Source organism: Diadema setosum, chromosome 17 (assembly GCF_964275005.1).
Source record: "Diadema setosum chromosome 17, eeDiaSeto1, whole genome shotgun sequence".
NCBI lineage: Eukaryota > Metazoa > Echinodermata > Echinoidea > Diadematoida > Diadematidae > Diadema > Diadema setosum.
Window position 1 is genome coordinate 11,604,162 of NC_092701.1, and position 27,626 is coordinate 11,631,787.

General features: G+C 38.4%; 2 protein-coding genes across 2 annotated transcripts in view; both read left to right on the top strand.

Annotated features, from left to right (window-relative positions):
* The first annotated feature begins 298 nt into the window (after nucleotides 1–298).
* LOC140241181 (uncharacterized) lies at nucleotides 299–12,797 on the top strand. Its single transcript, XM_072320941.1, has 7 exons — nucleotides 299–332; nucleotides 5,253–5,588; nucleotides 8,097–8,288; nucleotides 9,474–9,803; nucleotides 10,412–10,687; nucleotides 11,634–11,933; nucleotides 12,664–12,797. The coding sequence occupies exons 1-7, from the start codon at nucleotides 299–301 to the stop codon at nucleotides 12,795–12,797; spliced, it is 1,602 nt and encodes a 533-aa protein (XP_072177042.1).
* A 2,823-nt stretch (nucleotides 12,798–15,620) lies between these two features.
* Nucleotides 15,621–27,626, top strand: part of LOC140241182 (uncharacterized) — a 31,823-nt gene continuing 19,817 nt past the window's right edge. Inside the window, exons 1-4 of the mRNA XM_072320942.1 lie at nucleotides 15,621–15,645; nucleotides 17,106–17,375; nucleotides 24,256–24,519; nucleotides 25,511–25,645. Coding sequence (XP_072177043.1) covers nucleotides 15,621–15,645; nucleotides 17,106–17,375; nucleotides 24,256–24,519; nucleotides 25,511–25,645 — 694 coding nt within the window. The remainder of the gene's footprint in view (nucleotides 15,646–17,105; nucleotides 17,376–24,255; nucleotides 24,520–25,510; nucleotides 25,646–27,626) is intronic.

Genomic DNA, 27,626 nt, shown 5'->3' on the forward strand with positions numbered 1-27,626 from the left:
AAGTTAGTCGTGACATGCTGATTCATGAAAACGAGTGTGCTAGTATACGGTGACTTATGTATTTTGAAGAAAAAAAAGAGAAACAAAATTATAGTCGGGTTAGTCAATAGTAACAAGAAATCAAATCTTTTAATACTTGCAATACAAGCGACATTTTACCCAGAAATGTAGAAATTTAACTGCCTCTACATTGTCTTCTGGAAAACACAAAGGAAAGTGTAAAAGTGTTCAGCATCTCATTTTCAATATACTCTGAAAAAGCTGAACTTTATACGACCACAATCTCACACTATGAAACATGGCGAGCAGTCCAGACGGAGATAAAATTGCTGGTATTGTATAGAAATGAAAGCAACAACACTCAGCCACTTCGCAGAGCGCAAAAAAGGGTAATTTGCCATAACAGGCATTTTTTTTTAATTCACTGAGATAAGCATCCGTGATGTTACTAGTATGACAATTCATGTAACCCTAATGAATAGTGCATGCTTGCCGACCAATCCGCCTGACACAAACGAAATGTCCGTTAAGGTCTATAGATAATTGACAATAATTACACAAAACGTTTGTCAATGCATTCAACGCAAATCAATGGAATGGTTGCACCAAGTTTTAAAAGGGGCCTCTCTGGTCACTTGGTCTCGGCAAGTTTATTCTTTGTTTGAATATGAATTCCTTAAATTGTTACGTCGGCCAATTTTGTGCACTGTGTCGCTTTGAAAAGTGCGTAAATAACCAACAATGACCAACTAGGAACAACAGCAACAGCAATGACAACAATGAAAGGTCAATTTCCAAAGTACGCGTGATCTAATCCCAGAATGGCGTATTGATATACTGTACTAATGGCGATACAGCCAAATATCGAGGGAATGAGAAATGTAACGTACATAGGCATGACTACGAACCGAAACAATTCACATTCCTAGGAAATTTAGAATTTACGTTGCTTTAAAATCAGGATTACCAGTTCTCTACATTATAACCATGTGCACGAGCTAAGGTAATAAGCCCTTTAAAAGTAGTGACAAGTTAATGTTTCTTGCTTGGTATGAAAATTTTGCATCAAGGATAAAACAGTAAAAATTGCTGCAAAACATTGGACATGATAGACACGAGAATCCGTTTTTATGATTCTGCAGGTGAAGCCAAACAAAATGCATTCCTAAAATAAAAACTTTCTCCCTCAGTTCCATCTACATAGCAGATAACATGATCTGAGATACTCGAACCAAGTAAGATGATTCATCATTATGGAATATCCGCTACTCATTCGAATCAAAACACAGAGTCAACGATACATAGTTTTGTGCGACGGAAGTGAACTTTCACACAGATATATCACCACACTCTTTCAAATCGAATTTACGGTACCACGAGAGAGCAATACTGTTAGAAAAACATATGAAATCGATCAGGGATATCTCTGACGAGACAATCTGTGAATATCGAAACGATGGTTGTCGTCGTTAAACCAGAGAGAACGGAAATACCAAACATCTACCCTTAATCTCCCGTTAGGGTTAGAAGGCAGAAATTTGCCTTACCCTCATCGGACTCTCTGAGGATATTATAGAGAGGACGATGCCAATTCGAAAACAGAAATAAAGTCGACTAACATATCTGAAACAAATTCTGTTAACAACCAACCCTACATAAATCATAATGTCACCTGACATGGAAACCACAAAGTACTTAAAATGTGATTATTTTCGATACACTAAGGACTGATTTTTCTTCCTCCCGTTTTACGTGGTGTCTATGTGTCCGTTATTGCACTGCTTAGTTCCTAGCAAAATACGCCTGTCTGGTACAGTCAAGAGCTGTTTTGTGCCCACGCGAGATATACCTCATTTTTACAATCTTCTCTTCTGAACGCGAGCTTCATACATTTAGAAGCATGCTGCTACGTATGTTTTTCAACGCATCCAAGAAGAGACATTACCACTGATTGGTATACTTCATATCAAACACACACAAAATAACTTTCTCTTCATTAATTCGATGATTTGTGATAAAGGTACGAAATGAGACGGAAATGAACTTTGGTCTCATGCGAGTTGAAGGAGATATAATCTGTCTCCCATTTTTACATCAAGCGTGCATTTTCTCCCAGAGTGCTCAATAAGCAAGATATAAGTACAAAGACTCTTACTGACAATTTAAAATTTTGATATCAGGGATAATTACCGTCAAATCTTCAGATTTTACGAGACATGCGACCAAGGTTTCATCGGGAGTTAAAAGACAGAACAGCTTCCACTGACAACGGTCTACATACGACTATACTTAGGATGAAACGAAGGAATTTTTGTATATGCCATAATCACTTCCCAATCATCATCGCATATTTAACGTGACATTAATAAACCATAACGATCATAACAGTCAAGACAGGAAGCTTTTGTAAGCAATGAACTGGACTTGATCACCCTCTAGAGCTGAAAGTTTTTCGTCATGCTCTAACGTTGCCTGATGCTGTCCGTAAGTTACATACGAATGTCGGGTGTGTTTTCGTTAGTGTAGAAATTCGTTAGTGTAGAAATAAGACATTTACTCCTAAGTAAGTACAACAACTCGATGCGAATTAGTAAAAGCGTCCCTTTTAAGAGTGGTTAATATGAAAACCCTTTGTGTGAAGCTAAAAAGGACGAAATATCCTGCATTTTTGTCTCTTACTTCGCTAGAGCCTCATGCAGTATACCCGGGTTAATAATTCAGTAATATTAGACATGTTCTCTATTTTTTCTCTGTGAAACCTCGTTTAGTTTATGAAAACAAAGGCCAAAGTTGGTGTTCTGTGATATATAGTGTCATTAGATGAAATACCGACGTGTTTGAGGTAACAATAAGACATGATACTCTGTCGTGAAAAGGGTGTCGATCGAGGACAATAATCACCACGTATCCTACACATAGCAAAAGGAAGATAATGTTCTTTTATCAGCGTACTCTCTAAGGGATACCTAGCGATGCCGGTAAATCTTTCTGTCTTCGACTTTTAGGTTTTGAAAAGATGTTGTAGAAAGATGACAATACCTATTTTGTGATTATTACCTATTTAGTCGGATATTAATTGATGTGAGTTATGTAAAAGAATAAATCTATTCAAAATAAGGATGTTTTTTCTGCCCTAGGACCCCATAGGTTTGTGTGTGAGTTATGTCTCAACTCAAAATCCCACTCCTGCTCATTATGCGGCATCGACAACCATGACTGCGTATTATGGGTCATTTTTATAGTAAAAGGCAATATTGCTGCAGAGTTTCAATCGTATCGCTCCGATTTTGTGAGAGAAATTTGACAAACACCCTAAATTATTTCAGTCAAAGATATGAATTTTTTTATCAATAAAAGTGGTAATAATTAAAGAATGCCATAGATCATTAAGTTTTAGACACGTTTTCTCTACGGCATTAACCTGTGGGAGTATAACGCATTGTGAAATTGTTTACTTTTGAATTCCTTGTTTATTACTTTTGTTATTTCGTTTGTTTTTCTCTATGAACGACGGAAGCGAAAATATTCCCTGAAATGTGTTTTTATGAACAACTGTCCCTCTTATGATAAAGAGATAAGGTGCATAACGAAAGCAAGGTTATAATATGAGATGTTATTGTCCAGAAGATAAAGTTGAAGGTTTATTGATAATTTCTTCAACACACTGCTTCAATATTTTGAGCAAAAAGGGAGTGAAAGAAGAACGATTGATAAACACTAATTTTGCAGATGGCAACAGTCGCTCAGCGGCAACATTAGTATTATTGGAATCTCAATTTCCGAGGAAGTCACTGCTCGCGGCCGTGCGACGGTAGAACTGGTGAGTACAGCGAAAAATATATTATGGATTCATTCCAAAGAACCAGAGTAGCACATTAGCGAACTAGTGGATTGTTGGCTTTGCTTGTCCCTTAGTCCCTGGAAGTTTTGATCGTGTATTTGCATGTCTGTTGATACATCTGCTCCATCTATTTACGTTACAACACATGAGGTAAGTAACTTGGATTACAAAGCAGAATTGATTTTTTATTGAATTCAGCGTTTTCAAACGAATTTGTTCGTGTTATTCTGAAAACGCAAGTCATGCACTCACGAAGTATTCTGCTGTCGATATCTAACACTGTATGAAGTTACGTTTACTTTATAAAATAGGTTCAGATTATCACAATAATTTGCAAGGCAAGTGTTTCTTACAAGAAATGCATATGTGCTTGGAAAATAAGTCTTATACCTACGAATACTGAACCCAAGATATTGACATGTGATACTTTCCCTATTCGTTCAGGCAATGATGAGCTCTTAGATGAAAATCATAACGTTCAGTTTAATGTAGGTATACTCGACCATGACAGCCGTTTCAGCCTCAGTCTGTGTTTCATCGGGTCTATAAACTACTTGTTGATTATAATTGCGTAAACCTGGAACTGTGTTTTAACGGCAAATTTGCTTCTCATAACTCCTCTTTGTAATAAAAGACTGATTCTTCTCAATCTTTTCAAATGTTTAATACAAAATTAGCCTCGTCTCGTTAATTGTAGCGTACATACCTTGAATATATTGGCCATAATGACATCATGTCGAAGAAAAAAATATGGTTATCTTGTTGATAATTAATCTACTTTATAGCGTGTTATTCAGTGTTTATAATAATGATAATGATGATGATGATGATAATAATAATAATAACAATAATGATGACGATGATGATAACAACATAAAGCCTTTTCTATACAGACTCAAAGCGCTTCAACAACTCCAACGAAATAGAAGAAATCAACAATATCTATAAAAAACAAAGAGAAAGAACAAAGCAAAACAAATACTGAAATTATTGGTTATAGTTTACATCATATCGATATAAGATATTGCTGGTCAAAGCGGCGTTAATGCCATTGTGAGTCAAAGGTTTTCAGGGTTTTTTCCCCGTATTTTAGATTAGCTTCTGTATTCATATTCTTGCTACAAAGAATTACAAAGCAATATCTGATTTCACAAACTGTGCTGTTCCGACTGCGTCTTGAATATATCACAGCCGCGGAATTTCGTTGGAACCTCATTCAATAGATTTGATTCGACTCGACTCGACTCGATTCGATTCGATTTGATTTGATTCGATTTGATTTGATTTGATTCGATTTGATTTGATTTGATTTGGAATTATCCGTTGCAATGGAATCTGAAATTTCGACTTGTCATTCGTGTTCTTTAATATTGCAAACACTGTCTTCTCCAATATTTGTCATTGTTTTCAGTGAGACTTGTAGGAGGGTCTGATGAACATGAAGGCCGAGTAGAGATACTGTGTGACGGAGTCTGGGGCACGGCGTGTGACTATGGATGGGATATGTACGAAGCTCACGCAGTGTGTAGACAGCTTGGGTACTCAAGGGCTGCCTCGGTTCATCTCAATGCCCATTTCGGACAAGGATCCGGACCTATTTGGTTAGACCGTGGAATTTACTGCCCCACATCGGATAAGAATTCGATGTTAGAATGTTTTCGAGGGCCATGGGGATGTCATACCACCTATGGCGGGCGTACCAGCTGTGGGCACGGCGAGGATGTGGGTGTAAGATGTGCCGGAGAACGTGAGTTTATTTCAGTCTGTAACATACCGTATAATGTCCCCCCCCCCCCCCTAAAAAAAAAAAAAAATAATGCAATCGGACTTTCTGCGATGATAACTTTGAAAATAGAAATTCAATCAAAATGCAATTCAGGGTATGAAACTACAAAATAACATTTACATAAATGTTATAGGAAACTCCATTCGTTGTGCTTTAGTGGTCACAGAGAAATGGAAATCTTTTCAAAGTTTATTAGAAGTCCCTACCCTCTAAGTTTTGTAAGGAGACTCGTTGTCTATGTTGTGTTCACGCTTTACGAATGAATGAGAGATTGGCTAGATTCTTTTCATTTTTAATGAACAAAATGAATAATCAACTTCATCAAAAAGGAAGCAGATTTCTGAAAATTTCAAACGTTGATAAGGTTTGAAAATAAACGATAAAAGAAAAATTTCAAATCATTTACTCATGGAATAGTGGATTGAATTCTTTCTGATTTTTGGTTTTCTTAGATTTTTTTTTCTCTGTTTTCTATCAAGATGATCATGAATAAAAGTATTGACATATTTCCATATTCATACATTTATCTATTGATAATATGTTATGCACAGAATTCGAATTCATTTGTTAGTTGCCCTGTCAATTGTGAGCAAAATATTCTAATTCATATTTCTATGGATGCCAAGAGCATCCAAGTGCTAAGCTTGGAAGAAACCGACCAATGACAAGCTTAAAAAAGATTCACATTTCTCCGTGACCACTGAACCAAAATTAAATGGGGATTTCTGCAAGTGTAGGTAACATTCATACCCTGACATTCAGATTCAGATTCAGAGATTCAGAGATTCATTTATTGTCCAGATAGAAAATTCTTCTTGTTGGCATATGGGTGTATACACATAGGAATATATGCATACATACAGACATACATACATAGGCCTACATACGTACATTCATGTACATGTACACATATAAATAAATACAATTTTCAATATACACACATAACATTGGGATTGTTAATTTGTTTTAAAAGTTATCAATGGGAACAGTCAGATTGAATTGGGGGGGGGGGCATACTGCAGTCTTTTGCTTCGAAAGCAATGGTGCTGTTTCCTTCGTTAGTGTTTTTGCTCAGATGGATCTTTCTATACGTGACAGTATCACGAATCCGCAGCCATCATACCCACCATCACTCTGTTGACTATCATTAGCTCATCAGAAAACATTACATATCCTTATTGATATTCTGGTTGTGACAAAATCATGGAAATGTTGATTAATCAATGGCATATCTATTCTTCATTGTTGAAACTTATAGTTAACACGTACCTGACTCTTTTGACTACAGACATCGCCATTTTAACACTAAGCATTTTATCAAATTGAACTTACATTTTCGTAATGCGAGTAGTCATTGCAATTTCTAGCAGACCCGTAATTCTCATCACTAGTCCAACAATTGCATATATTATTATCATTACTATTTCGTTATTATTATTGTTATTATTATTATTATTATTATTATTATTATTATTATTATCGTAATTTGTTTTCGACCTTCCCACATCAGTGACATTCAGATTAGTAGGCCTACTGGTAACCCCTGCATACAAAGGGAATACCTCCGATTCCAATCAACGGGGGCGTGTATTAACATAATTATGAATTATGTCGATTGAAAACAACGTGTTGTTTACCATGAATTAATGACTGGATCATCCGATAATTATCAACATGAACCGTACTGACATTGACATACAAGATGCTATGCACTAATTCCATTGTGGCCACATCTGTGCTTCAGTTTTTAAAGGGGATGGCTAGTAACCGATCAGTGGGAATCAGTGGGAATGCTGAGGGATGATTGTTCCAATTCTTGTGGGATTCATTTAAGAGTACATTATATATCTACTGTTGTGTGAAAATTATTTGCTTCAGAACGGTCTCATATTCAAGTAATGTGCAGATTAATGCCCCGTCACTGACCAGGCATGCTAACCTGGAAACATTAAACTGCACGTTACTTGAATATGATACCATTCTGCAGCAAATAATTTTCACGCAACAATAGATATAATAATGTACTCTTAAATGAATCCCACAAGGATTGGAACAATCATCCCCCAGCATTCCCACTGATTCACACTGATCGGTTACTAGCCATCCCCTTTAATAGTATTTCTCTTCTTCCTGTAAAGAGTGAAAAGGGGGATGTACCCGGTGTACAGTACACCAAGCATCAAAAACATTTTTTTTTTCTTTATTAAGGTGTGCATACTAAATTTCTTTGTCCATGATGACACACTCAAAATGATAAACCAGTGCTTATGTCAAAATGATGAGGCTGAATGAGATCCAAGAAGGTAAGAATCACTATATCCCGTCCTGTTAATACTTTCACTGCAGTCTCTACTTTAGGATAATATGTCAGGTGATAATGGCTAATGTCCCCGCATGATGTTAGATGTAGACATTTTACCGATGTACCAATGTATTGAGTTTGTTAGCATCATCTTTTTTAATCTATAGGAAATCTGAGTGCTGCTGCCGCAATATTTGCCAACGCAGACTTGAATGAAGGCCTAACTTACGGCATTGATCGCTTCACTTATTACGACATGACGAGTAGATTGACATTCACTCCAACGACAGCAAACCACGGCGATACACTTCAGTGTCATGTGTACGGTGTTGTGCGCTCTGCCACTCTGGAAGTTACAGGTGATTTTTTTTTTTTTTTAATTTGGCATCAGTACAAACATTACCAATTAAAACACAATATCAATACTTCATACACTTTATACAGTGCGCTGGAAGCAGTTTTGGATGATTTTTCCTCTTTTTTTTTTCCAGGAAAATTTGAATAAACAAATCGTAGTCGATCTCTGTCACATCTTGTTCCCCTTGTGCGTCTTTACTGTGTACTAAAAGCCTGTTATATGAATGTGCAATGACAAAATAAACGGCAGTGCATGGAGCCGTGACAAATAACACGATATCGTGACATTCGTACTTTCACACAGGACCTGATTTTGTTATTTTCTGATCAAAATATTTGAGAATCTTACGATTCGAGTCTAAAGAATAAATGGGTTTCAAAAATTCTGATTGGGGGGGGGGGGGGAGGGAGGGTAGACAACAGATCCCTGGCCCCCGCCCCACTCCCTGACGAGCACGACCATACACACATGTGTATACAGCTGTGCTAGTATATGCAATGAAAAATAAAAGGCTGGTGTAAGCAGTTATTGTAGTCAAAGATTTACCACTCATTTGACTCCTGTCGATTGAAATTGCGATTGCAAAATAGAATGTTTATAACTAAATCTGCATAAAAACCAAAGTCTATCTCTTTACGTATCTCACTATTTGATACTGACATATTTTTCCTTTAGGCTGAGTCCTAGGAGACGTAAAACTTGATAAACGCAAACTTAGATGATCTGTTCACGTGCGAAGCGTGCAGCTGAACAGGGAAATGGCTGCATAACTTTCCTTCTACTTTGTGAAAGACCCAACGCTTTCTGGACGTAACAAAACATGCATTTAATTCCTTTCTTTTCGTTACGTTTTGTGTAGTAACAAAGGTAATTCAGTGTCAAATTCTTGTCTTTTTCATGCGATGTTCTCGACTTAAATTACCTAAATACACGTATATGCTTTTCATGTTATTGCTAAATAAAATTTGAAGCAAATATTTGCATGGGTGAGCATCAAAAGACTGGATGAGAGCCTTGCAATTACCATTCATTCGCAGTGTGTTTGATTTTTTTTTTAATTCTGTTGTTATCATTACCATGATAGACTGCCATACGGTCTGTTTTCCTTCTCAAGATGTGCCTCATTACCGTTAAATTACAATCATTAACAAATAACGCGTCGATTGCATTTGAACTGACTAAACAGGTGGTGTCGATGTACCCCGGTCCATCACGCCATGTATCACTCCAAGTCCCGGTACCCCTCCAGGAGAGAACATCTTATCAATCGATGCTGTAGAGATCAAAGGCGAGAATAGGCTGGTTAATCTGGTCATCTCCTGTCACGTGAACTTCACTGATCAGCCGTCCCCGTACCTCCACACCTACACCATCGGTACTGACTCTACGACTCTATCGTCATCAAGCTCCGGCTCAGCCATCCTCTCACCACGCCCCAGCGCCTGCATCGAACTCACGTGCTCCGCGACGAACGGGATTGGAACGACCTCATCCACGCTCACACACTGTCCTCGAGGTAGGTAGTCTTTATACAACAGTGCGACAATTCCGTCTTTGTTTTTGTTATTTGTTATTTTTTGTTTTGTTCCTACTGCAGCCTAAGGCCGCTATAGGTCACGTTAAACTATGTAGTAACAACTTAAGTAACTCTTAATTGTCTATAAATTTCCATACGATTTCCTCTGGTCTGGTCTTACAGTATTTTCAGTGTTACAAAAACTAAATAAGACGATATCAGATGTTGATCATGCTCGCTCGGACATCCATGTCAACACGTTCCTTTCATTCTTGTCTTTCATGTATATATTTAAAAACCAAGTCAGCATAGTCACGTGATAAAACCATATCGTTGTAATGGCATTGTCCACTCGTGTCTTTGTTGCGAGGTATAATGATAACCATGATAAACGGCTGGTGTTTGCTCCATGTAACACATGCTTTCTGGCTGTATCTGTCAATTTCGTAGAACCTGAGCGCAAAGTATGTAAAAATCCCCCCTACCCTTTCTGTTCATCTGCGATAACTTTCAGACTTAAGGTACATCCATTTTAATTTCCGATTGGTGACGGGTTTCTGGTTTAGACAGTAATCAATACTGACATTAACTATGATCATATCCAACAGATAAGCCACCAGAAAGAATCATTAATGTGGGGTTTGAGACTCAAGAAGCTGCTGAAACAAGTCTCATCATTACTTGTCACGTGGATCCAGAAGACCAACCCTTTCCACCAATCAACACGTACCTCATTGCAGTCGACGATAACGTCATTTCCGATTCATCTTCTCCTACGGTGACGATAGACCCTCAACCCAACACATGCATCAATGTCGTGTGTACTGGTATAAATGAATATGGAGAGACTGAAATGACCAAGACCTACTGTCCCCCACAGCCAGGTAGACACAAAACACATTTCTTTCTTCTTATTATTTTTGAACGAACAGTAAGGTAAGAAAACGCAGAGTTTACATTATGTTCGTTCTCCAATTTAAAGTGGCTATCCAAAATGAAAGGAGTTGCAGTTTTCAATAACATGTATGTAAATCTGCAGTGAAAGTCTCACAAAATGTTCTACAAAATTAAAAACGCATTAGCTCCTCGTGGGGTTACAGTTAAATCAAACTGTTGATAGCGTAACAACAGTTGTGACACCTTTAACTAGAAAAATTTAATTACTGAAACCAAAATGATCACATACTGCGTAAATCTAAAGCCAAAACACGGTTCTCGTATTCCATGCAGAACTGTGTTAGATAACGATTTCATAATACGATTTCAATCAAACAATGACGAAATGCGCAATACTAGCCAGAAAGCTTTGCCGAAAGTACTATACATTCTCAGACCTTACCTGATGGTGGTGGCTACGTGATTTGTTACACTCGATTACATACAATACATCGGGCCACAGCTATCCACGTACCACCTTCGTTCTGCGGCATACCCACTACTGAGCAGGGAGGGCGCTCCAGGAATAAAAGTCGGTATACCGATTTTTATTAATTCACACTTTCGAAATACTCAAACAAACAAACAAACAAACTTACAAACTTATTATCCCATCAAGATACGTCAGCCAGGCGATTTTCTTGACAGAGATTTTCGATGTATTGCAATCGAATTGGATCTGATGAGTGATGTATTCTGAGCCCTTACAAGTAGGCCTACCTTGTTTTAGCTGTAAGGTGCCAACAGTCAACATCAAAACTGCTGATATAATCACTTGCCATATGGCTATTACATCACTGATGACAGTATGACTAGGTAAATCCTAAGCAGGCTTTTCCATGATAAGTATTGATATTTTATCATTTCCCCTTTTACTATTCTGTCTCGTTATAGAAGCCGGTCCCGAACAACCTGGCAGCAACATCCTTAGGATACAGACGACGGAAATCAGAGGTGAAGGAAACCTGGTAACTCTAATCATCACCTGTCATGTTGACCTCTCTGACCAGCCTTACCCACATCTCCACACATACAACATTACAGCTGATGACGACACCTTGTCCTCCTCCAGCTGTGCCTCAGCGATCCTGTCTCCACTCCCCGATGCTTGCATCAATGTCACGTGTTCTGCCACCAACGGAGTTGCAGACACGTTGTCATGGATGGAACATTGCCGGACAGAAACTCCTTCTGGTAAGTTAAAGTATCATGGTTTATCCTTCTCGAAGTCAAACATACAGTGCGTATACGGACCTAAAAGTGCTCCTATAAGTACCTGACAATCATCATTAATTCTATCCCACTTTTTTCAAATCTGTGTGTATAATGGCGATCAGAAATCTCCTAGTCACGTCACGGGGTACAGAAGAAGGTAGAGAAGAAGGTAATAATTTGTGAGCACTGAGACAAGAGAGGGCGCTAGAGAGTTTTATTGAAGGTTGCAAACAAATGAAGTACTTGTCATTGTGATACATGATCGTCACAGATCACCTTCTGTGTATTTAATTATTATTGTCTGATATTAGTACTCACGGCAATTTAAGTCCAGTATGTGTTTAAGTTTATACCGTTAGGTTGGAACAGTGTACTTAATTTGAACAGCAGGCACGGCAGTATAATTTTTCTTTCTGACATATATTATATTTCTCTCTGACATAGTTATTCTGCGACCTTTAGACAAAATATACAATGCTTTTATTATTAGGTGAGGTAAAACAAATATGCGTCAGCAAGGAATATATTGTTGCGCTCTTTGTAACGAATTGTTCTTTTTAGCGTTGACTGTAGCGTTTAGGTTGTGGTGGCTAGTTCAGAAAAAAAAAATATATAAAAAGCTAAAAACCGCGCGATACTGATCCAATGCCGGAAAAATAACTTAGGAAGGAGCAAACGCTACCGTTGTCCATTGATGCTTTATCGATAGGGGGTCCCATAGCTAGCCCTCATCGACGGGTCCTTCAACAATCGTCGACCACGTACGCTCTTCTCGTCGTCGTTTTCATCCTCTCCATCATCACCTGCTTCACTGTACTCGTGAAGAGAAAAAATGTCTTCTGATTGTGGTGAGTATATTCATAGCGTGTTTTATCTACTGAATCCGTGCGCTTTGAAAAAAAATTGTCAAGTAGGATGCTATAACATTTATTACTTACTACTTACTAGGTTTAGTACTTGGCACGAAAACCTGATACTCCTGGGTAAACTTAATTGGAATCATCATCCAGATAGAATTACGAGAGAGGCAGACGAGATGATAGCGGGAATCGAAAGAAATGAGGATATTGACTTTCAATGGGGAAAAAATACACTCTTTGGTTTGACATGCTGTGTTCCTCCATAGACAATTCATAACTCGCCTAGCTTCACCTATGTTGCCACCCATACATTTCATCATTGACTTAGGTTTTTATTGCATTTAAAGATAGATACACCATGTCCCCCTTTTCCTGATTTATTTTCTCATTTGAGATGTATATTGACTGCCTTCCTTGCGCTTCACTTTCCTACTGCAAAAGTGCGTCAAATAATATAATAATAATAATATAGTCATATAATATTCTTTAATTGATTGCTATGAACTGCCTTTCTGTAGACAAACGTGGCTTTGCTGAGAACACACAGTACTGCCTACCATATTTGTTTGTCTTCAGTTGACACCATATCCAGCAAGTTTGCATATCTTTGGCAACAATTTTAAGATCCCTTTATGACATTTGCCTGCAGGTATGAAAAGCTGCGAGGGTCAAAATGAGGGAAAGCCTTGGATGCCACCAACAATATTTTCTGCGAATGAAGAATCCTAATTTGTACACTTTGTATCTTGACTCACTCTGAAATCATTCACATGTTATTATGTCTTATCTGTAGTTTATAAGATAGCTTTATTGCCTATCAATAATCTTTATGTCATTGGAAGTGACCTGAAGGAAATGAAGAGCATATTTTCAAACCACAAGTAGTCAGTGGAAAATGTGATGCAACTGTCGTTAATTTTATGTATATTGTAATACTGTCGATTAATCTTACCGTGTATTGATTTCATGTACAAAATTCCTGTAAAGTCCGATATAAGACGTGTGATCTCTCGCCCACTTACATACAATAAATGTTGATTGCACTTTACTTAGTGAGTGGCAATGTCTATAGCGTACTTTTGTGATAGTTTATTTTATTATCTGAATCCATTTTCCCAGTCAAACTTTGTTTATGAAGATGGTCCCCTGCTTGTCAAAATTATTAATTTCTCAAAACCTTGTTCAAAGTATTTTCTCTGCTAGTATACCTTAAATATGACAACGCATTGAATATTGATGCGTATAATTCATGTTATTTGTTTCATGTATTGACGGTAGAATACAGAAAAAGAACAGAACAATACGCTGCTTTACTTCACATAATTAAATTCTACGTCACATTACTTAGAAGTGTATAATACAAGGCTCGTTATTAACTTGTTCTTTTTGGGCCCAGTCGGGCCATCAGAAACATTAAATTACATTTTTGATGGCCCGAAAAGCAAAGAAAAGCGTAAGAAATGAACTATTTTCTTTTTAATAAAACATTAAGATAATACAATAAATCATGATAATTATGTGAAGATTTAGAGGTTCGACAATGTGTGTCAAATGCCACGTACTATGACTGAGAAGTAAGAAAGTAAAACATTAGAAAATTAAAATGACTAAGAACGCTGATGATTATACAAAAAATCAGGTATATTAAAGGGGCTTACAAACATGTAATTTGTTATTAAGTGATGGCCCGATATCTACATGTATTTTTGGCAGCCCCGGTCCGCAGGTCCACATCTAATGCTGAACCTTGTATAACGTCTTGTCACTATGAAAACGAGGTTGGAGAGCAATTATTTTCTAGTGACATCATTGGTGATAATTTCGGTTTCCTTGAAGTATCTTATGTAAAGCAATCAGTTGCGCTTCTGTTCTTTTTATAGCGTCGTATGTTTTCATCGTCTCTCTCTTTTCCATAAATAAGATGTAATATTCTTTTGATTTTTTGCATGGCCCGCAGTGATCTCGGTGAATGATGGTCATGTCAAGAAATAAACTGCTGTTTCAACAGAGAACCCGAATGTATGTGTAGTTCTGTTTCAGTGTTCGTGTTATATATATCAACCCTTTCTGGAAAAAAAAAAATCAACATGAGTGTTGAAGATTGTGACGAACAAACTAAGATAGTTGTAACACCGACGTATAGCGAGAAATTTATGTTGAAAGGTAAGGTAAAAGTGAATCGTAACTCATAAATGATGACATTAGTACACACACTCACACACACGCACGCGCGGGGGCGCGAACACACACACACACACACATACACACACACACACACACACATATATATATATATATATATATATATATATATATATATAAACGTGTATATATACGTATATATATATATATATGTATATATATATATATATATAGATATATAAATGAACGTGTAGAACAAGATTTTCTAAGACGTAATTATCAATTGCCATTTTAGGCAGCTTTACAATAACATCAAGATCAATTGACTGCTTAGTCATTGTACAGGAGATGCACCTCATTGGTTTAGGCTAAAATAGGATGTCATATTAAAGGAGATAATTGAGACAACTCGTGCAAACTAGATTGAGTGATATTCATGATTACTCTTACAAAACTTTTAGGTCGCCTTTGAATTTCAACCTACGAGCGCGCCTCAAGAAATTCATAGACATCACTTGGCACACAATCAAATTCATCCTGAAGTACCATCCAAGTTGGTCACAGAGATAACTGTATTATCGTCAAGAAATGAGAAACAAAAAAAAATCACTACATTGAAACATATCGTTACACCTGTGATATATGTTAATAATACGAGGTAAGCATGACTTTTCTGCGAATCAACACATGTAGGTATACAAGTGTATGTTATTATGTATGACGTATCTATGTGTGTTGCTGTACATCTGTATGAGTGTCTTTTTTCATGAATCTTCATCTTGTATCTGTGTGTGTGTGTGTGTGTGTCTGTGTGCGTGTGTGTGTCTGTGTGTGTGTGTGTGTCTGTGTCTGTGTGTGGTTTGTTGGTCCACGAGTTCTGTATGATATACATTTGTCTGTGTGAGTGATCCTTGTGGAATATGTCATTGATCAATTTAACCAAAACTTCGTGAGGCATATAATCGAGTACTCCAACATGTTATGAAGAAAAAAAAAAGCACCTGAATAAAAAGTGACGAGATGGGCATATTTTACTATTGATAAAAGCGTACCTAATGATAGTGATAACAATATCAACAACGTAGTGACCTCCTCATCAATATCTACACATTCCATTACTGCATCCAAGTGCCTCAAACTGCCTTCATGAAGATGTACTCTTGTAAGATATAAACAATTTGATCACAAAAGCAAAGCGGCAACAGCCTATCCATGTATTGTTTATTTTCCATAAGCTACATCTTGCTAAGAACAAGAAGAAGGAATTACGAAGAATTCAATAGGCAATCTACCAAAGCTGCGATTATAACTCGAAATTCATGAACATGCTTGATTCCTGGGATCCAGATATTGAATATAATTTGAGATACCAAATTTTTCACACCAATCCTTTCTTACCAATACATATTTTGAGTGAATATCTATAAATCGTCGATCTTGAAATCAGTTTATGCGTCATGACAGACGCGGGGTATGAACGACTAAAGCTAGTCTGGCGGGCGACGTATTTTTTAGCCTGAATCAGTCCTTGATCGCTCTCTATTGACTGGCAATCAAGGACTGATTTAGACTAAAAATATGTCGCCCGCTAGACTAGGCTAAAGCCTGAAGGAGACAATCATGATAATCAGTGATCACATGTTTTCATCTCTGTCAGTTTTCGTGAACTCTCTGTGAGGTGAAGAAACATTCAGCGGGATTGATTTGAATCTTTATTTCAATTTCACACTTAGGTCCTCCATTGAACGGCACACTGTCCATCAGGTTTCATGAGCGAGTAGACATTCAGAACCAAACATCCCTCGACATCGAATGTCACGTGATTTCCAGGGACAAACCCTTTCCGGCTATCGAGTATTACGTCATCTCGGCTGATGACGTCATTTTGTCGCGGTCTTCATCTTATCGGACTACCATATCACCTCGTCCTAGATGGTGTATCCAAGTGTCTTGTGTTGGAAGCAACGGGATTGGCGAAACAACAGCATCCACGATATACTGTCCAAGAGGTAATATCAGGTGTAAAGTCACCTATAACAAGTGTGCCTTATACTCTCTTAGATAGATAAAACTAAACTAAGTTTGAAGCATGCACACTCGAAATAATCACTTTTAACTGAGTAATTCTTTAACTTGACTGTTTTCAAAGATCCTCCTGTCGCCGATATAATATCTGTGGAATTCCATGAGGAAAGACTACCCAGCACTGCAGCCATCCTCTCCATTACTTGTCACGTGGACTCGCGAGACCAGCCGTTTCCTCGTCTGCACACTTTCATCATCCAAACGGAGACTGGGACGGAGTCTAACTCCAGCTCTCTGATCCTATCACCCCGCCCCGAATGGTGCATGAACGTCACTTGTATTGGTCAGAATGACTACGGGTCGACTTCTTCTATCGAGACCTACTGCCCTAGAGGTGAGTGTATTAAAGTAGTAGGGTACTTGTATTGGTCAGAATGGATATGGGTCGACTTCTTCTATCGAGACCTACTGCCCAAGAGGTGAGGGGATGCGAATAGTAGGATGCTTGTATTGGTCATGATGGCTATTGGTCGACTTCTTCTGTCGAGACCTACTGTCCTAGAAGTGAGGGGATGAAAGTAGTAGGGTACTTGCACCAACGTCAGCATTTTTCATTTGCCTTCTTATAAAGACTAGAACCAGAAGGATCATTCATGTGTAATGTGTCAACCTTGAAACGTAGACTTTTTGTACCCCGGATCACTGGCGTAGCCAGGGGGGGGGGGGGGGGGGCGATGGGGGCGGTCGCCCCCCCTAAGATTTGGACCGGGGATTTGGGAGGCGGAAAAAAAAATGCGTGTATACTGTATGCATGCATGCACATGAAGCCGGTCTCCTTTGCAACCTTTCATCAATAAGATATTTTTTTTTTTGAATATTTCACTCAAAGTGTGCACCAGATCGTTGAATTTCAATTCAAAATATGCAAAATCTCTCGTGCTAAGGAGGGGGTATCCCCCTCCCAAACCCTCCCCCTCTGTGCCTCTTTCCCTAGCTTAGTAGTACACTTTTTAGATTTACCAAAAAATTATGAATAATTCTGAGTGCACAAGACTTATCACTAGGTTCCCTCATGTATAAGGTGAATTTCCCCTTTTAATCGACCCTTTCCTCCCTCAGTCCCCCTCCCCATCATTTTTTTTTGTGTGTGTGTGATTTCTGTTTGATTGCTGAACAGACAGCGTTCATGATATTCAGCGTAAGAATAAATACAAGAAGATTATTTAAATGATACCATTTTATAGGCAAATTGTTCGATAATCCCTAAAATATACTGCAACTTTAAACAAGTGGGACTGTTTCAACTCGTTAAAACACGCAAAAACATGCATCAAATTGCACCATTTGCAACATCAAAATGCAAAAAGTTCTCACCGTGGGAGGGGGAACACCCCCCTTCCACACCCTCCCCTCCCCCTTCGCTCGCTCCGCTCGCTCGGGTTCAGTCGCGTTCATGATATTCAGTGAAAAGAATTAATACAAGAAGACTATTTAAATGATACCATTTTATAGGCAAATTGTTCAATGATAATCTACATCTGAATATACTGCTACCTTAAACAAGTGTTACTGTTTCACGTCGATAAAACGCGCAAAAACATGCATCAAATTGCACCATTTGCAACATCAAAATGCAAAAAGTTCTTACCGTGGGAGGGGGGACACCCCCCTCCCACACCCTCCCCTCCCCCCTCGCTCGCTCCGCTCACTCGGGTTCAGTCGCGTTCATGATATTCAATGAAAAGAATTAATACAAGAAGATTATTTAAATGATACCATTTTATAGGCAAATTGTTCAATGATAATCTACATCAAAATATACTGCTACCTTAAACAAGTGTTACTGTTTCACGTCGATAAAACGCGCAAAAACATGCATCAAAATGCACCATTTGCAACATCAAAATGCAAAAAGTTCTTACAGTGGGAGGGGGGACACCCCCCTCCCACACCCTCCCCTCCCCCTTCGCTCGGCCCGCTCGCTCGGGTTCAGTCGCGTTCATGATATTCAGTGAAAAGAATTAATACAAGAAGTGTATTTAAATGATACCATTTTATAGGCAAATTGTTCGATAATCCCTAAAATATATTGCAACTTTAAACAAGTGGGACTGTTTCAACTCGTTAAAACACGCAAAAACATGCATCAAATTGCACCATTTGCAACATCAAAATGCAAAAAGTTCTCATCGTGGGAGGGGGAACACCCCCTCCAACACCCTCCCCTCCCCCTTCGCTCGGCCCGCTCGCTCGGGTTCAGTCGCGTTCATGATATTCAGTGAAAAGAATTAATACAAGAAGTGTATTTAAATGATACCATTTTATAGGCAAATTGTTCAATGATAATCTACATCAAAATATACTGCTACCTTAAACAAGTGTTACTGTTTCACGTCGATAAAACGCGCAAAAACATGCATCAAATTGCACCATTTGCAACATCAAAATGCAAAAAGTTCTTACCGTGGGAGGGGGGACACCCCCCTCCCACACCCTCCCCTCCCCCCCCCCCTCGCTCGCTCCGCTCGCTCGGGTTCAGTCGCGTTCATGATATTCAGTGAAAAGAATTAATACAAGAAGTGTATTTAAATCATACCATTATAGGCAAATTGTTCTATGATAATCTACATCAAAATATACTGCTACCTTAAACAAGTGGGACTGTTTCAACTCGTTAAAACACGCAAAAACATGCATCAAATTGCACCATTTGCAACATCATAATGCAAAAAGTTCTCACCGTGGGAGGGGGGACACCCCCTCCCAGACCCTCCCCTCCCCCCTCGCTCGCTCCGCTCGCTCGGGTTCAGTCGCGTTCATGATATTCAGTGAAAAGAATCAATACAAGAAGTGTATTTAAATTATACCATTTCATAGGCAAATTGTTCAATAATAATCTACATCAAAATAAACTGCTACCTTAAACAAGTGGGACTGTTTCACGTCGATAAAACGCGCAAAAACATGCATCAAATTGCACCATTTGCAACATCAAAATGCAAAAAGTTCTTACCGTGGGAGGGGGGACACCCCCCTCCCACACCCTCCCCTCCCCCCTCGCTCGCTCCGCTCACTCGGGTTCAGTCGCGTTCATGATATTCAATGAAAAGAATTAATACAAGAAGATTATTTAAATGATACCATTTTATAGGCAAATTGTTCTATGATAATCTACATCAAAATATACTGCTACCTTAAACAAGTGTTACTGTTTCACGTCGATAAAACGCGCAAAAACATGCATCAAAATGCACCATTTGCAACATCAAAATGCAAAAAGTTCTTACAGTGGGAGGGGGGACACCCCCCTCCCACACCCTCCCCTCCCCCTTCGCTCGGCCCGCTCGCTCGGGTTCAGTCGCGTTCATGATATTCAGTGAAAAGAATTAATACAAGAAGTGTATTTAAATGATACCATTTTATAGGCAAATTGTTCGATAATCCCTAAAATATATTGCAACTTTAAACAAGTGGGACTGTTTCAACTCGTTAAAACACGCAAAAACATGCATCAAATTGCACCATTTGCAACATCAAAATGCAAAAAGTTCTCATCGTGGGAGGGGGAACACCCCCCTCCAACACCCTCCCCTCCCCCTTCGCTCGGCCCGCTCGCTCGGGTTCAGTCGCGTTCATGATATTCAGTGAAAAGAATTAATACAAGAAGTGTATTTAAATGATACCATTTTATAGGCAAATTGTTCAATGATAATCTACATCAAAATATACTGCTACCTTAAACAAGTGTTACTGTTTCACGTCGATAAAACGCGCAAAAACATGCATCAAATTGCACCATTTGCAACATCAAAATGCAAAAAGTTCTTACCGTGGGAGGGGGAACACCCCCCTCCCACACCCTCCCCTCCCCCCCCCCCTCGCTCGCTCCGCTCGCTCGGGTTCAGTCGCGTTCATGATATTCAGTGAAAAGAATTAATACAAGAAGTGTATTTAAATCATACCATTATAGGCAAATTGTTCAATGATAATCTACATCAAAATATACTGCTACCTTAAACAAGTGGGACTGTTTCAACTCGTTAAAACACGCAAAAACATGCATCAAATTGCACCATTTGCAACATCATAATGCAAAAAGTTCTCACCGTTCATGATATTCAGTGAAAAGAATTAATACAAGAAGTGTATTTAAATGATACCATTTTATAGGCAAATTGTTCGATAATCCCTAAAATATATTGCAACTTTAAACAAGTGGGACTGTTTCAACTCGTTAAAACACGCAAAAACATGCATCAAATTGCACCATTTGCAACATCAAAATGCAAAAAGTTCTCATCGTGGGAGGGGGAACACCCCCCTCCAACACCCTCCCCTCCCCCCTCGCTCGCTCCGCTCGCTCGGGTTCAGTCGCGTTCATGATATTCAGTGAAAAGAATCAATACAAGAAGTGTATTTAAATTATACCATTTCATAGGCAAATTGTTCAATAATAATCTACATCAAAATAAACTGCTACCTTAAACAAGTGGGACTGTTTCACGTCGATAAAACGCGCAAAAACATGCATCAAATTGCACCATTTACAACATCAAAATGCAAAAGGTTCTCACCGTGGCAGGGGGGACACCCCCCTCCCACACCCTCCCCCCCTCGCTCGCTCCGCTCGCTCGGGCTCGGTCGCTTCGCTCCCTCGCAGACCGCCCCCCCCCCCCCAAGATGAAATCCTGGCTACGCCGTTGCCCCGGATAAACCATTCAGTGTTGAAGTTTAAATGTAGTCAAGTGCGCAGGAGCTAGATTGCGCATTCAAGCACATAACACCACTGAAAAAAAAAAAAAAACACAGACGGAAACTGCTTCATGAAAACCGACAAACTTATCATTTTATTCTTAGTCCGAGAAATTCTTGCCTTAGGTAGGTAAAGATATATATAGTTACTTTTTTGCCATTCTTTTCAGCTGAATCATTTTAATGTGCATATTTCTCTTCTTTAATGACTAAGACTCTTTCAATGTTACGTGCTGATGAATCACATCTGGCTTTTCTTTTTTTTTTCTTTTGTTGTTGTATTTTCTCTCTATCTCCCCCCCCCCCCACCTCTCTCTCTCTCTTTTTCTCTCTCTCTCTCTCTGGAACACATGTTAACAGATCCACCTCGCCCTGGAATAATCGACATTCAGCTGGAAGAGAAACTGGGCAAAAATAACCAACCAATATTGGTCATAAACTGTCACGTAAATGAAACGATTGTGCTTCATCCTCCACTGCATACTTTCGAAGTCAAGGTTGGAAAGAAGACTGTATCATTGTCAACCAGGCCATCGACCACCATATCGACAAGGCCTGAAAACTGTACCGTAGTAACTTGCACTGGAACCAACGATCTCGGTTCGACAAACACAACGGAAACATATTGCCCTACAGGTGAAGTAGATTTAAATCAAATCATACTCGTGCTTGTGTCATAGATGCGTGAATGTGTTTTACTTAATTGTAGTGTACATGTACGTATATAATTATGTATAATACATGTTATTTTCAGTCTCTTTGGCTCATCGCTATAAACACGTGTTGTCATTACGAACAGCTATGGTAAAAGATCTCAATTCATTCTGTACGGTTTATAACCACGTTTTCCGGAAACTTTGTTACTTGTAGAGACGTCACGACTCTCCTTTTCTCAAGTTTCCGGGAAATGAGAGATAATTCATGAAAACGTAAATAACAAAATGAACAATAGTTAAGAGACAAGCTTCTTTTTGGCTTGTCTTTTATAGCTCAATATGAAACTTTAAAGAAACCAAATGATTTAGATTGCATTCAGGGCCCACAGAAAAAGTCTACATAGCAAAGTGGAACAAGAGAGAGGGAGAGAAAGAGAGCAAACAAAACAACTTTTTAAAAGCATCACTTCTCCAGAATTATGACAGATACAGTGGTAGTTACCCAATAAATCAACGGAGGAGAATGTGAACTTAGATTTGACCCTGGAGGTCTGCATATTTCAAAGCGAAACTTTACATGATTTTTTGAAAGTTAAAACTTGGCGGTGTCATAAATAAATCTCTCAGTTTACTGGAGAAGTGAGAGACAGAAGAAAAACAAAACGTAGATACAATATCGAGGCTTGCAGAAAAAAAAAAGTTATATATTCAATTGTAACGTTCAAGTATACATTTGAAGAAAAAAAAAGCTGTTATTTAATTAATTTATATCTGCGTGAAAGACTCATAGCCTTATCCGATTCTACTATATTATATAGGAAGAGGTATACTGTCAAGAGTAACGTTCGGATTGCCGATGTTAAGTTCTATAGTGATTAACGTAATCCATTACAGCCGAAGGTTCCTGTCAATGTTCATGAAACCTTATATCGTGTATACTGGCACTCAAGTTATTATGAGGATTTGTAGCAGAAAGTCGTATCTTCCTTATTTCTCCTGCCATTCACCAATTACACTTGATCTTGATAGATCCACCAGAAGAAGGTCTGATCTCAATCCTGGTGGAAAACGACACGGATACCACCAATGTTAACATCACCTGTTTCATTGATTCGTCGGTTCAACCCACACATCCCATTAACATTTGGGGTATCGAGGTAAACGGTGACAGCATGATCTCCTCTTCAAAAAATACGTCTGCCATTGTGACGTCACGTCAGAACAGGTGTCTTAACATCAGATGCACTGGAGGTAATGCCCATGGTTCAACGACCTCTCTTAGTCTGCATTGTCCCAGAGGTACGTGATATCTGACTTTCTAAACACAGACAATGAATGTGAGCCCTTATGATTCATTCAAAAGATGGCTGTGGAAAGCTTACCTGTTACTGAATTAGCTCATGCCCGATTAACATAAAACCCGACTGTCAGCCATTATCATTGTTACACAACAATTCATAGATGAATACATAAAAAGAGACACACAATGTTATAATATCCTAATCGAATTAGTCGAATAAAGAGCTGCTCTTTCATTCTTTTGGCGATGCTGTACTTCAATACTTTCTAAGATTTACGGCAGCTCATCGCGTCTATACATACAAACTATGGTGGATGACGGTCATCCTCCGGTGTAAAGGAACCGGGAAAATAGGACCTGGTGCTATTTGTCACTTTCATTGCTATTACTGCACAGTGATTACTTAGAACAATATGAGGATTGTATATTTAATTCTTTTCATATTCATTTAACTTTACAATCTTTGTTGTTGTTTACATCACCATCCGGCGTGAGTAGCTACTCTCTAAGACTTCACTGCACTCATACTCGCTTGTTTCTCCAATGTCTCCTGAATACCTTAACAGATGATGTGATTGAGATCAAGTTGTCCGAGTATACGTCCGATGACAATGTGACGGTTGTCGTAATTCTGTGTCACGTGACCGAAGATTATCAGCCCCACCCTGATTTCCACCAGTACGTGATTACAGCAGACAACCTGACGCTCGCAAGAGGCAGATCTCCGTGGGTCTATCTCAGCCCTAAACCTGAGAAATGTGTCTCTGTCAGTTGTAGTGCCCTCAACGACTTCGGTTTCATCGCTGCATCGGAAATTTATTGTCCAACTGGTAGGCGTTTGGTGACAATATCATCATATACAAATTTCTCGGTTTTTACTTACGTTCACTCTTTGATAAGACGAAGAATGAAATAGAGCCATTTCCCGCTTTCTTTTCAAGACTTACACATGGTTAGCTGTATATCATTAAAAAGGGAATACTCCTGTATATTTTTCTTACTCTCTCTATCTATGTAAGCATACTTAATATATTTGTGTGCTACGCAAAATATAGTAGTGCCAATTTCCAAGTAAACCTAAACTTTTGCATGGGATTTGCTTTGTTAGATCGGATGGAGACAGAGGCTGAGAGAACTGAAAAATGCATATCACTTTTAAATCACTTAACAAAAGAGTGAGAAAGACAATTGTTCCGTTCCTATTTGAGTAGAATTTGAGTCTCCATTTACACACGAAATTCAAATACATAATAATGAGGGAGATAGCACGTGTAAAAATAAAATGTGCTACATAGCTTTTAAAATAATGTAGTTAAGAAAATGCTAAAACTTCATGGTGGAATGAACTGACTGGTTTGTGCAATGTGAAATGGGACTGGGAATTTAAACAGGGTTTTGTACTGATATTCACAGTAATATACAGTGCACTCCCGTTATAACGAGCACGGTTATAACAAAATAAGATTTCACGCTGCAACATTGTCTGTTCTATATATGTTTTTTTTTTCATTGCCGATTTGTTCGGTTATAACGAAATTTCGATACAACCAATTGAAGCTCTTGATACAACGAAAGAAAACTGCCGGAGTCCACTATATCATGGTAGCGACCACTTATTAGAGAGGCAGAGAAAAATGTAAGACTCGTTTCTTGTCACCACATTTTGATTTTTTTGTTGTGCGATTGTACACATCAAGTTTATTTCATCTTTGCATAAATTTACTAACAAGAACCACAATCTGATGAGATGACAAGTTGATGAAAAAGAAACGTCATTTTCACAACATCCCTTTGCGTCTGTCTGTCTGTCTATTTCTCCAGACTACGTACATGTAACTGGAATCCTGCAAACAATGTCGACAACGTACGCCCTCCTCATCGTCCTTTTCGTTCTCGCTGTTGTGGTGTGCATTGTCACCGTCACGCACAGGAAGAAAGACACGCCCAAAGTACCAGGTTTGTCTGCATGACAGAAAAGGAATTTCATGCGAATACAGTTTTATCCCGGCTTTCTCTAGGTCATTTTATTTGGAAACCAATCTTATTATTTCCGTGTGAGCTGCATTTGAGAAATATAATATTATGATAATTATAATATTATACGCAAACGACCACCGAATGGTAATTCTTGAAATGTACAACCTGAAAGTCTGGGCAGAATGCATCGAAAATTTGAAAATGGAAAACCTTTGAACTTCAAAATACATTTTACTAATGCGACTGGAATAATCATATGATTACGTAGAATTCGGTCGAAGAGAGAAAAGCGTTGAGCTCCTACTAGAGATACCCAGCTAAGTACCAAACTCAAAGACATCTACTAGTGGCCTTCTCATTTACTCCCCAAATATTCTTCATTTCAATCGAAAACAATAAAATAGAGAAATGTGACAATGATAACAAAGGTGTGAACACTTCAATATCGGTAGTTCATCCATCATATCAGATACAGAAACCCCAAATCAGCTGTCTAGATGAGACACGTCAGAAACTGTAACGCGCCGTAGACCTCAGTTGACTGCAGGGACAATTTCGTAGGGATTTTATTTCAAGCATCTTGACAAACTTTAACATTCGTTGCTTTTTACCCTGTATAGACTTACAATGACGTAAATCCTCCTAAGATGTTTGTTTCCAGCTTTGCTCAGAAATTTATATCATCCTTTCTTTGTCATAGAGACAAGCATCTATGTATCCCTAGACTTATGTGATACATGTAGAAGAACATATCAGCAGCACTCTGCCGTTTGTTGCTATAAGTCATTAAGCATTGCATCACATGGTTTCCTTGTCTTTCAGAACGACTTTATGAGGACAAAATCTTGAACTGAGGACGCTGGACACATGGAAAAGATGACAAAAGTGTAATGCACTTTGTAATCTTAGACATTGTAGGAAAAAGTACGACCTAGTCCATATTCTAACTAGGTGCTTCAATACATTTTATAGTACATACATCATAATCCAGAGCAAGCTCCTCTCTCACCCGTCCCAACACCTACCTCGTCTCCAGTAGATATAAAGTGACTTGAAAAAAAGAACAAGTCGAAATCTCCTTAAAAGGAACTTACCACTGAGACGCTATCCATCTGTTTTAGGTGTAATCTCACCAATGATTTCACATAGTATTATGAGGGACCTACCTAACATAACGAGGTAAAAAATCAAAGTGTGTTATAGCTTGTACAAGTTTAGATATGTAGTTAATAACTCCTTTTCGACACTTTTGAAAAAGGTATACTCTGTACCCCAATAATCATCCCGTTCTTAATGGCATCAAAGGCAGGCATCTTCTTATAGTTGCGTTCAGAATATATTTTTTTATAGAGTGATCTCACCAGTATTTTCATGTGAATTACGAGGGACCAACCAACCATGGCAAAATCTGAAATCAAAATGTTATATATATCGTAGTTTGTACAAGTTTAAAGACGTTGTTAATAACCTCTTTTCACCACTTATGAATAAGGTACTTTATACCCCAATAATCGTCCCGTTCTTATTTGCATCTAAAGTCATCTTACAGTTCCGTCAAGAATACGTCTCCTACAAAATGTACATTTCCAGTTTGACCGTGATGTGAATACAGTATAATGGTATGACCGTCTAGTCGGCTGTCATTTCTTGTTACAATAAAACCACTAGTGTTCCAGGGCCCCACCATAATTCACAGCCCCTTTCTTTAACTTAACCGTATTCATTTCAGCTGTACTTTTTTTCTTTGTAAAGCATCAAATGTCTGGTTTATTATGTTCTTGTAAACTAGGCGTCTACATAAGTGTGATTCAAGCGTCTGTACAATTTCCATACAAAGAAGTTCTTTCCATAATATTTTGCTTCACTTTGGACATAATCCTCGACTATGCAAATATCAATCATTGTCTAATGTATTTCATAGCATGTATTGGAACAAACAAAGGTGAAATTTATAAACTAA

Bases quoted from the DNA above. Each gene is read 5' to 3' on its own strand.
- LOC140241181 (XM_072320941.1), top strand. From the start codon at position 299: ATGGCGAGCAGTCCAGACGGAGATAAAATTGCTG. The intron at 5,589-8,096 runs GTGAGTTTATTT...TTTAATCTATAG, and splicing joins TGTAAGATGTGCCGGAGAAC to GAAATCTGAGTGCTGCTGCC. The intron at 11,934-12,663 runs GTAAGTTAAAGT...CTTTATCGATAG, and splicing joins CCGGACAGAAACTCCTTCTG to GGGGTCCCATAGCTAGCCCT.